The sequence below is a fragment of the Convolutriloba macropyga genome, chromosome 4 (genome assembly GCF_964194025.1).
Source record: "Convolutriloba macropyga chromosome 4, txConMacr16.3, whole genome shotgun sequence".
Lineage (NCBI taxonomy): Eukaryota > Metazoa > Xenacoelomorpha > Acoela > Convolutidae > Convolutriloba > Convolutriloba macropyga.
The window spans coordinates 13,164,178-13,176,591 of NC_134471.1; the positions used below are offsets into that span (position 1 = coordinate 13,164,178).

Sequence of the window (12,414 nt, forward strand, 5' to 3'; positions counted from 1 at the left end):
TATTAATGAATAGTTTTGTAGGGGTAGACATAAAAACTGTATTATGATATATCTTAATCAAAATCTATTCACAATAGATAGACAGTGTGTTAGAGAGAATTGTAAACTATTTATTTTGTTTGAACAAAGAGGTAAAGTCCTCATATCTATATATCAAGATTTCTTTAATAATGTTGAACATAGTCATAATGATTTTGCTAATATATGTTATAAGGTATGGAAAGAGCCCTATAATTACATTGTCATTGATATAACTAAAAATAAAAATTTTAACGTTAATCTAAGAATTACTTGGGACCGGAGAGTTTTGTAGTTAAATTATTTCTATGTCCATGGCTATTATTATAGATAGAAATTGAACTATAACCATATCATTAACTATAAATATATTCAAAATCAAATGTAAATTAAAACCTAATACATCGCCATTAAAGTCTATAGGTCTTCCATGCTCATTATTTAATATGAAACTCTATATATTCTATTCTATCGTTAGTTACATTTTGATACAAGATATTAGTTGGCATAATATTTATCAAGTAACCTTGTAGTTCTGTTAGAGTAAAAGTGTATAGTATGTCTGTGTTTTTGCCATTATCTTTAACACCAGATATAATATTGCAATGAATGTTAATAGCACTGAAACCCATCATATCAACAATTTACTGAGATGTATATTTACCTTGTTCATATACTACTTTTCGAAAGCCCAGTAATGGAGCCATTGAATTTTCCATGTCAAAGTTAAATGCACCTTGTTTTACGTCCATTAAACTTTCCATTGTATTCGTATCAGATTCTATTATAACATTACCATTATTAATTCTGCTTTTTCGAATAATTCATATGCTCTTGGTATAATAGCTAAAATACGGGTATCTGACCATGTTTCACACTGGATATCATATATGAATTGATTGTTCCTTCTATTCACATTAAACACAGAATTATAAACAGATAATCCAATTAAACCTATTTTTGATGAGTTAAGTATAGATTCACTAAAGTTGAGATTTTCTGTTGGCTTTATCATTCTAAAGTTAAGTGTATGCTCTTCTTTAGTTTAACTTAGTGTTTCATTTATTTTTCGTAGTTCATATAAGATTAAAGAAGTTGTATTTCCCGTGATTAAACTGTCAGTCATTTTATTATATTCAAATATTAGATTATATTTATGGTGAAGGGGCCTACGGTCCTGGTTCCCCAGCATAGGCGAAGCCCCATAGTTACAATTATGGCTTTGATTATATTTAAATATTAGATTTTATTTATGGTTATAATTATAGCTTTGGTTATCCGCGAAGCGGTTACACCGATAGTTATAATTATAGCTTTGGTTATAGTCATAGTTATAGTTATAATTATAGTTATAGTTAAAATTAAATTTTGGATTATAAAAATGAGCTTTAATTTGGATACAACTTATGGTTATAATAATGATATGCACAAAAGTAAGATTATAAAATATAGACCGAATAATCTAGCAACAATGAAAACGGTTAATACTAATATTAACATCATTCTCAATAGAGAAGAGAATCATTTAAATTTGCATGATTCGTATCTAGAGATAGAGTTTGTTGTTTCAGATGATGCTGGTGGTGTACTTGCTAATAATGCTAATCTCAGATTAGTTAATTATGGTTTGATTGCATTATTTAGTTCAGTTAAGCTTGAAACTAGTGGTGGTAGGACCAATGAATAAATAGATCATTGTCATCCTAATCTATTAAAGTATAAGTTATAAACTAGTACTGATGACGAATATGAGTGTGGTTATGTTAGAAATCAAGGCAATAGAGATAGTCAACTTCAAGCTGACCATATTGCTGCAGAACGAGGTCGTATGTATATGATGATTAAGGTGAGTGATCTATTTGATTTTGTAAATGATTTAGAAAAGATTATATATAGTTTAGGACTTAAAATAATATTAAAAAGAAATAATAATGATAGAGCTCTATTTATAGTTAGTGCTGGTGCTGATGCAATTGCTAATGATGGTAATATAGAAATTAGAGATATATCATGGTGTCTGCCTAGTATTGATCCTAGTAATGACAATTGAATTATAAAGCAGAAGGTTTTAAGCAAAAAGAATAATGTAGAATTTAGTTATTACGAAAGAAAGACATTTTATAAGAATGTACCCAATGCTACTAACTTCTTCTTTGATCTTGGTATGGAAAGTAGGATGGACAGACCGCAATATATAATAGTTGGTTTTGAAAATAATAAAGTTAATGAACAAACTCATGATGCGAGTTTATTTCATATAATGAATGTTACTGAATGTTATTGTAAGATTGGTAGCGAGTTTTATCCTGAGGATAGAATGAATATTAATTATGGTACCAATAATTATAATGAGGCTTTTGAAGAGATTGTTAATTTTAATAAAGATTATAATGATTTACCTCATAATTTTAAACCATATAAAAATCATAGAATATTCAAAAGTAGTTTTAGAATATATGCATTCGATACTAGATATCAAAGTGATCATATAGGACCACAACCAATACAACTTAATTTTAAGTTTAGTGCTGCAGTTGCCGATGTTATTTGTCATGCATTAGTGTTAACTAGAAAGGTTATTAGTGTTAATAGTAATGGTAAAAAGATGGTTGATATAATCTCGTAGAGATTAATGTCCGGAGGCCTAGTTATAGTCATGGTCATTGCTATCTGTGAAGCAGCTCCTGATAGTCATTGTTATAATTATAGACATTGCTATGGTGAAACATGGGCGAAGCCCCATAGCTCTAAACTATTTCTTACTTGTCTTAACAAAACCCTTAGCATAAATAATATCTAATTTCTTTTTATTCTCTAGAGATAAACCTCTATCTTCAAGCTTTGTCTTGGGTTTAGCTTTAGGCTTAGGCTTGTTCAAAACAACAAAGGGATTATACGTTTTAACCTTCATTATTTTTTATGCATAGAAATGAGTCTTTTACAGAAATTTAAAACTAATTCATATTGTGTTGGAGGTAGACATTATAGTGGTACTAATAACACAAGAGGTTTTATTACTTCAAAAGATATTAAAATGTTATAGGGTAATTGTGTTAAGTGTAAGAGAAATAAGTCAATGACTGTTAGTGATGCAACAAAAAAGGCTGAGGGACTGAAAGATTTCTTTAGAAGTGTTGGTGGAGCTACAGTTAACTTTGGAAAGAAAGTTGCTATTAATCCAGTGAGAGCATTAGAGATAGCAAGTAAAATAAGAAGTGCAGCTGCATCCAGAAACCCTAGAGCTGCCTTATCAACCACAACTGATTTAATTAAATTTGCAACTACTGGTGAACGTATAAAGGTAGTACAAAAAGGAAGAGGTTTATACTTAGGAACAAAGAAAAGATAATTTATTTATGGCTAAGGCTAAGGTTAAGACTAAGACTATAGTTTCAGTTAAAACTCTATATCTATCTATTTGTGGAGCCAGTTCCTTGATAAATATTAATACTAATATTATTATTACTAAATAAATTATTATTACTAAACACTATTAATTTTAGTTTAAAAAAACACTTAACTTATTTTTCTTGTTCTTCTTACATTCTTCATATAAATTGACTAATTTTTAATATTCATCATTATCTATTTTATTATCATTCATTGATTTAGTATATAGTTTTATAAACTTATCGCTAAACTGTTTACTTGAAATATACATTTGTGAATTCTTTATAATTTTATTTCTTATTTTAGTATTAATTATTTTTGATAATGAGCCACAAATAGTTGCTGTAGCAAGAGCTGTTGGTATAGAATAAAGTAATCCTATACCTGTTAATGCAACTGATGTTATTGTTGCCGTTATTGCAATGGATGATAATAGTATTTCTGTTATCTCAGCGACGTTAATAAAATTTTTTTATCTAATTTACTTCGTATTATACTCATTAGTTTCAGTTTCATAATAATTTCTAATATCTTTCATAATGTTAATATTGTTGTTAAATTTATTATTAGCTTGAATCTTTTCGTTTGTCTGTTTCTCAGCAGCTTCGCGTATCATTCGTTCTGATACTGAAGATAGATCTGGATATAGTAATCTCTAACTCGGTGCTGTTGGGTTAGTCATAGTTTCGGTTATATTCTTTCCTTTTCTTTCATTATATCTACTTGATAAAAATCATTATGCATCTCTAGTCTTGATTTTTCTGTGTTGTCTACTAATATACTTTTTAAAAGCGTAGCAATTATATATTGTACTAATGTCCTTTTTTTCTCTATAAGTGCTTCATCTATAAAAGAATTAGTTTTTTATTAAATTCTTTATATTCCTTTAGCTCCGTAGTAAACATATCATCTAGTTGTATATTAGTGATATTCTGATTAAACTTACTATTATCAAGCTCTAGTTTCAATTGATTATACCCTTTTCTTAGTTCAGTTAAATTACTACGTAAAATATCTATTTTATTATTATATGATAATAAGTTATTGTCGCAATACTCTTTATTAACAACATCTTTTTCATCTAAGGGAGGGTGCCGATTTGCATTTTTATAGGTATCCTTTTTGTCAGTATTATCATTATCTTCTAGGAATAAACCACGAGCCTTACTTATTGCTAAATTGTTCCCCGATGAGCCAAGAAGTGGCTTCCCCGATGGACCTCCGGTCATGCTTCGCCAATGATGTTTCGCTTGGTTAAATCTCTTTCTTGTCATCTTTGTATTTGTTTGAAATGAATCTACCAAGTAGCTGACCGTAGGTGTATCGGGGAACCCGCAACTATGTTGATCCAGCGTCGCTGGTTTAGGACCGTAGGTTTATATTTAATTACTCTAAAACTTTATTATTATATTCAAAATCAAACTCATATTTTATTAATTCCTGTGCGTAATATTTACCTTCTATTACCTCTCCATTCATATCCTCTATTTTACATGTTGGTGGTTGTGTGTTCAAAACTTCATTTATTTTAAATAGTTCTCTATTCCAATTAAAAGTGCATTCCTTAGAGAAGATATTACGTTTATCTGCATTTCTAACATAATCATCAACTTTAAATTTGGTGTTGCTTTGGTAGATTTAACATAGTATCTAACTTTAACAGGATTTTTAGAAGCGTCAGCTGATGTCATATTAGTTGTTGAATGAATGTTATTGTTATATGTTATGACTGCATCATTTAATATATTTACCCAATTACCATCACCATTGATGAACATTGGTTTATTAATTTTTTGTAAAAATGTTCTATTAAATCTCTCTATAAACACAGCCTTTAAATCACTATAAGTAGAATATAGTTTTGTTTCATATTCTCTAAGTAAAGATTTAAATGTTTTATTGTAAACCTCACTACCTCTATCTACCCATAACTTTTCTGGTTTTTGACTTTCAGAGCCACCCTGTGGACCTTCTGATAGGATTGTTCTAAAACCATTAGTTATAGATGAACCAGATTTATTCTTTAATGGAATAGCCCATGCATATTTTATGAATATATCTATAACTGTTAACATAAACTTATAATTATTATTGTATTTAGTTAGAGATGACTTATCAATTAAATCAACTGACCATGTTTCATCTTTATATAAAAGTAATATTCTTTCTCTTCTAAACTTTGTTATTTGAGGACTCAATACTTTTTTAGCTAATAGTTGTTGCTATTGTTTTTCCATCATTATTTTTTTACCATAGTTATAAACAAAATTATCTAGTTGTTCTTGATTAATAATTTTCATAGATAATAGTTGCTTAGATATATCTAGCATTTCATCATATAATCCATCATGACCAGCTTTTGTTTCTAGTATTAATAATTCTAATTTTTCCACTAAACCATTGACTAAGTCACAGCTACGCTGATTGACATGGCAACTTCATTGATTATTTGGGTTGGGGTTGCTATTTTAACCCCTGCCAAATACATCATCTTTTACCTCCATTATACGTTTTTTTTGTTCTATATCTAGCGCTTTTCTTATCCCCTTTTCCTACATCTAATCTATCTAATCTAATATTCTTTAAAAACCTTTTAGTTTTGTTTTCATATTCCTCAATATTATCATCATATGTTACATTTGATTTAATAAGAAAATCAATAGATCCTTCTGAAAACTCATATACATTATCCCTAACTAAAAATGCACCCTGCTCTAGAATTATTTTAACACCATTCATTTTATATTTCCTAGTAGATAAATCTACGTGTTCTAATTTTAATTCAGGATTAGTTTGAGCCCTCATGTCATGAAGAAGTTTGGCTGTCTTTGTATCAACAAAAACTGGTGCTATATCTTGAGTTTCCTTTATAGCCCTCTTTAGCGTTTCATCAATCTTGGAAATGTTTTCACCGATCTGCGAAGCAGTTTCACCGATCTGGAAACCAGCTTGCTGGATCATCTTAGTTTGTTTATCTAACTCTTGATTTTGCCAATCTATTGCTCTTAATGTTTGTTCACTTAATGCTAGATTGTGTTCATTGTTTACATTTAGTGTTTTAGTTAAAGGATAAAATAATCCTTCTATTTCACCATAAAATTCTTGTTGTTTTAAGTTATCTTCTAATCTATTCCTTCTGTTTTGTTTTTCTAGATCGTTTAATTTTATATGTTTATCTAGCGTAGCCATTTTTTATAAATATAATAAATCATTATAACATAATTATTATAATCATCACAAATATAATCTAAGAGCAGGTTCAATTAACTTTCTGTCATCAATTCTGGTTAGTTCTAGAATATTATTAACCAGTAGGTCTTTGTCTCCATCTAATGATGCATTCTTAATCAAGGAAGGGTCTTTGGCCTTGGTTGGTGTAACAAGGCTTGCCCTTCCCCAGCCTGCTTCGCAGATTTTTTTTTACTAGATCTCTTTTGAATAGATATAGATTATCATCATGAGGATAGCTTTTAATTTTATTTACGTAAAAGTTTTTATCATCAAATGTGTTTAGGCTAATCTTACTTGTTTTTGTTGTCATGTTATCACCAACTTTTTGTATGCTACATTCATCTACACTTCTTTCTGTGTTATACATTAGTGCATTATAATACTCCTAATGTTTAGCATTGTTACATTTTTTTGTTCCTTTCTCTTTAGTATTCTTAGGATAATCTTTGAAAATGTATGTCTTTGGTGACAGGGCTATAAACTCTTCTACATCTTTACTACCTAAATTATGTTTGGATCTGCCTGGAACTTTACTATTAGTTTTGATTGAAGGTTCGAGATTGGATAGGTCCATGTGTTCATTGTCGGCATTACCCTCGCTAAAACCTAATACGAAACTATCAATATCCATATAGTGGAGTTGTAGATCTTTGAGAGATGGTTGAAGAATATTATGAAATATATCATACATGTGTAACTTACTTAATACTAAGATAGTAAAGCCTACATATACTGGAGAATCATATTCTGTTTTTTTCCCTTACATATTCGATTTGGCTATAATCTCTATGTTTAGTTATATTCTTAAATGTTGGTTTAATTATACTTTTCATTATTTTTTCTTCATCGTGTAAGAATTTACTTTGAAGGAAGTGTAGGGGATTCATGCACATTCTTCCATATAGGGAGTTGTTCATTAATTTCCCTACATCCTTCTCTGCTTCAGTTTTAGCTGTTGCTCTTTTATTTTTATTGTTTTGTATATAATCTTTATATATATAATCTTGTTTAAATTTAATTACTCTATGTATTTTGGACATCTTAACATAGAACTTTAACATCCTATAATGAACCATGTATTCTGTTTTGTTATTTTGGTCTAAGGTTATTAACTGTGATCTGGTTTTGCCTCCATCTCTTTCTCGATAACCCAATTCATTAACATTTATCTTTCTCTTATTAGGCATTGGTGCTAACTGTTCTATTCTCTCTTTACAACTATTATTATAATCAATATCACAAACTTTATAGTAACCATTATCACTATCATCTGGAGTATTCATTATTACATCTAGAGTAGTAGTAGTATTAAATTGGAAGTCCTTATAAGGTAGTTTTTGCATCATTGCTTAACCATATAGGTTGTTTTCGTCTATGTACCACATGGACTTACCATCATTGTTATTAATATATCTATCACCCATTATTCCACATATACCACCTCCCTTTGCTCCAACAAAATTATCTAATATTTGTTTATCTATTAATGTATCTAATGTAACACCACTTGACACTAACCAAGAATCAAAACTATAAACCTGGTAGACTAACGTAATATAGTGGATTGAGCTTGAATTCTTTCATGCTTTATTTAACCTATTCATTCATGCAATAGTGTAAGGTTTCAACATCATTTTGTAATTTCTCTATAGTTAGATCTCTACCAGTTTTATGACTGTTTTAATTATTAAAGTTATCTGCTTCTTCTTGTGTTGGTAATTTATTATGAAGTGAGGATTTGAAGTGTTCTATTTTTAGATTACCTATAACTTCTTGGTAGGTAGCTTCGCTACCATTGGCAGCTTCGCTGTCATACGACCTTGTCGTGGTTCCCCAGTTGTCTAAACCAAAGTATTCATATGGATATAATGTTTTAGTTTTACGCCCGTATATCTTTGCCATTTGATCTAGAAGCATAGCTAAGAAGTTATAACTATCTAAGAATTTAAGACAACCAATGCTAAACATCTTAGACCTACCAGCAGCTAGTGGTATGTTATCTACTTTTCTTTATCATTATTCTGTTTAAAGAGATTGCTGTATAGTAGGTTGAAGTCATAGCCAGAGCCAATGTGGAATATTAGAGGGAAGAAATTTTGTTGTTTACACCTCAGATTACATATTTTACATGCTGGTCCTCTATATTTACCAGTTTTATGACAATGATCTCTTACTTTATTATTACATGATTTATTGCAGATAAGACAACTGTTATTAGTTTTATGATATAATGTATCTTCTTCATTGAATATCATTTGTTTGTTGCGCTTGAAGTTATTCTCAGTTTCTATTTCTAATAGATCACTAGCAAATCTTTTGATACAATCAAGACCGAAGTAGTATTTGAAATTACCCTGCCAGATGTGACCCACAATTATTGGTATGTGTTCAGCTATTACATATTTGCTAGTTGAGTTCGGGACGTTGGTGATACAACATTCTATATCAGCAGTTAAAATATTTTTTATATTCTGACGTTTGTGTTCATTTATAAAATAATTTTTTTTCTTCCTAGAAGAAACAACCTCGGGTTTGAAAGAGTGGTTACATTCATGTTTGTCGTATTTAATTTGTGAATCAAGCCAATATGTACATCTATCACAATAATAATATTTAATAATATATTTTTTTGGTCGATCTAACAAGGTTTTTATGTTTTTAGTTAGAGCACAGTGTTCTGTAGTACCGTCTCCCCAAACCAATATTCTGACATCTTTTCTATCTTTACCAAAATCATCCACTGGTTTAAACAATTCTACCTTATGCCCACCACAAGGTGTGTATATCCAATTATTAATATTGTACAATTTTTGTATTCTTAATAAGTAGCCGAAGTCATCTTCATCTCGTTGTCGTGCTTCAATTAGATTATTTACAAATTTGCTCTCACGTGTTGCATTATTGAGGAAGCCACTTCGCGGATCGATAGCAGGATATAGCCAAGCTGTAATTGTCAGTTGCAAGCAGTTATATTTGGAATTGAGTATATTCAATATTGATTTAGAGTTTTTGAGATCGGGGTAAATCTATATAACTACCAATAGATGCTTTATTTTATTCAATATTTGTCTGAATACTTCTTAATCAGAGAAACTCATAGTGATAACCATAACCCTCAAATATTTCCTTTTCAAAGATTAACCATTGTGTGAAGTCTAGCTTTTCATATATTGCGTTATTAATAATATAGTCAGTATTGAAAATTATTTTAGTAGTTTTAACTTCTTCTTTAGTTCTCTTTTTATACTCACACTCGGCTATGATCTTATATATAAAACTCTTAACTTTTATGAACTGGTAACATTTTTTAATTTCTTCTAAAGAGTAATCAGTTGCTTCGTCTATGTCTTCAATATAATTCCCACCTTTATCAGTAAAATAAAATTCACTCAATTTCTGACTTGAGTTTATATCAAAGTTTTATGTGTTTTATAAATACATGCGATTGTGACTATATGAGTGAGTAGTTGGAGCTGTTTTATTCCTATATTCTTCATGACATTCTTTACATTCAAACTTAATTCTGGCGTAGATATTATCATCAGTGTCTGTTTTAGTTTTAGTTTTAGTTTCAGTTTCAGTTTTAGTTTTAATGATATCCTTAGTTTTATTAGCAAAGCTACTTCGTAGATTTTTAGGACTGAGAACGTAATCATCTTGATCTGGATTACACACCCTCTCCAAGATTTCATCGGTGAAGCCGCTTTGCGGATCTTCCACTTCATCCTCATACTCCTTTCTCGCCTTGTTTAAGTATTCATCACATAAATTATGTTTGACAAATTGTTTCCTTGTTTCAAAGGCCAAGTCACAAGTACAACAAAAGTTTACGTTTTCTACTTAAGACATTTTTATTTTTATAGACAAAAAATTCATTTTTGAAAACATACAAAATAAAAATGTCTACATCAGTAAAATGTGGTGGTTGTAAAGATAAATCATGGAGAAAATGTTGTGATAAATGTTTAGATAGTTTATTTGATTGTTATATCTGTAAGGGTTACTTTAAGAATAGAGATTATATTGATCATATGAGTATACATTATAATGATCCTTGTCTATATATAACCTGTATTATGTGTAATGAAAATCAACACATCAGTGGATTTAGATTTAAAAATTTTGTGTAGATTATGTATTTATTTACATAGATATAGATATACACATACCAAAAATAGATTCGAGGAATATGCCGAAAGATTTAACATATAAGTGTGAAAAAAGGAAAAAGTGGTGAATTTGCAAACGAGCTTGTTATTATTTTCTAGAATTAAGCCATTTCTTAGTTTAATGTTAGACTTAGAGTGAATATGTATTAGTGGATAAAACAAGGAAACCAACAAGCAGTAAAATTTGGCCCGATTCGACATGCGCGATTAGCGTTTGGAGAAAGGGTCAAATTTTACTGGTGGTTGGTTTCCTTGTTTTATCCACTACTCCCGAGACGTATTGTAAATATTATTTGCTTGACACATTGTTACAATACAATTTGTGTCGAGTTGTTAAAGTATCAAAATGCAGCTAGAAAAACAGTAGAAAAATTTTAAAAATTTTTAAAAATGTCAAACATACTTTAATTCCATAATTCCATGGAAAAATCGTATCGAACGCTGCCTAGTTCTTTTTTTCTTTTTCAATGCCTTTTCCCCAAGCCAGTTTTGTCGAATTAACTCTGATAAGACTTTAGAGTTCGCTCGCTTAACTTTTGATCAGATCATTGTGCGCTTAAATGCGTTATTATCAAGCCCAAACAGACGAAAATAACCTCTGATCAGTCCATTCTTGACTATAAATCACATCTCATTACACCACCACATCAAGGCTTTTAACCAGATAATCTTGCACTCAAACTTTATTACCGACTATGTAATTTCCGAAAATAACCCGAGGACTTTGTCCAAAAATAACGGGGTAAAGAGTGTGAAGAGTGTTAAAAAAGTTTTTTACACCGTTAGTGCCACGCTTAATAAGGGTGGATTAAGTGTACTTTAAAAGTGTAACTTTAAAATACACTTAAAGGTGGAATAAGGTGGATTGATTTATTTTTGCAGGTGGAATACGGGTAGACACCTCGGCCCGGGTTGAGTGCACGATGTGACCTTAAGAAAGACTTGAGACCTCCATCTAGGAAGCTGAAGCCTCTCCTCAAGCCATGATAGTCCGCAATTATACGTAGAATTCACATTTTGTTACATTTTAAATCCTCAAACAAAGTACCCTTTTGTTGGCCCAAACAAGGAAACTGCTGGCGGTGAGGAAGCCAGAAGAGCATTGTTTCTCAGCATCTTGGAAACTCATGGGACCCAAGGTGACATTGAGCAGGACGAAACAGGTGTTTAGGTCGGATCCATTGATGAATTTAGAACCGGGTTGACACCGTGACTGGTCTGCTTCGACTTCGACATTTTGAGTAACAAAGGCCACAAACGCAACACTTGCAAGTTGAATTAGAGACATTTCCATCAAATATTATTTCGTGCGTCCAACTGCTTGAGTTTCCTGTAAAAAAAGAATGGGGAGTTAATTCATAATTTACATAGTTTTGCGTAAGGCTTCAAAAATTTATGATGAATTGTAATAATAAGCGAATAATATTTCTCATCTCCTTCGCAACAGTACTTTTTTGTTTGTTGAGTTTTTTTCTCAATTTCTGGTTAAATTTTTCATAACAAATGCCAACAGAAAAAATCAGAAATGTTCAAAAAAAATTCTCTAATTTTTAAAACATAATTCCAATATTACTAGTAATGAGGTAATTTATAGCAAGCCGAGTTT

General features: G+C 30.2%; 1 protein-coding gene across 1 annotated transcript in view; it reads right to left on the bottom strand.

The window, feature by feature from the left end:
- LOC142338265 (uncharacterized) overlaps window positions 1-12,414 on the bottom strand; it is an 84,376-nt gene that overhangs the window by 33,314 nt on the left and 38,648 nt on the right. The window contains exon 2 of the mRNA XM_075387938.1: window positions 11,857-12,138. Coding sequence (XP_075244053.1) covers window positions 11,857-12,102 — 246 coding nt within the window. The 5' untranslated portion in view covers window positions 12,103-12,138. The remainder of the gene's footprint in view (window positions 1-11,856; window positions 12,139-12,414) is intronic.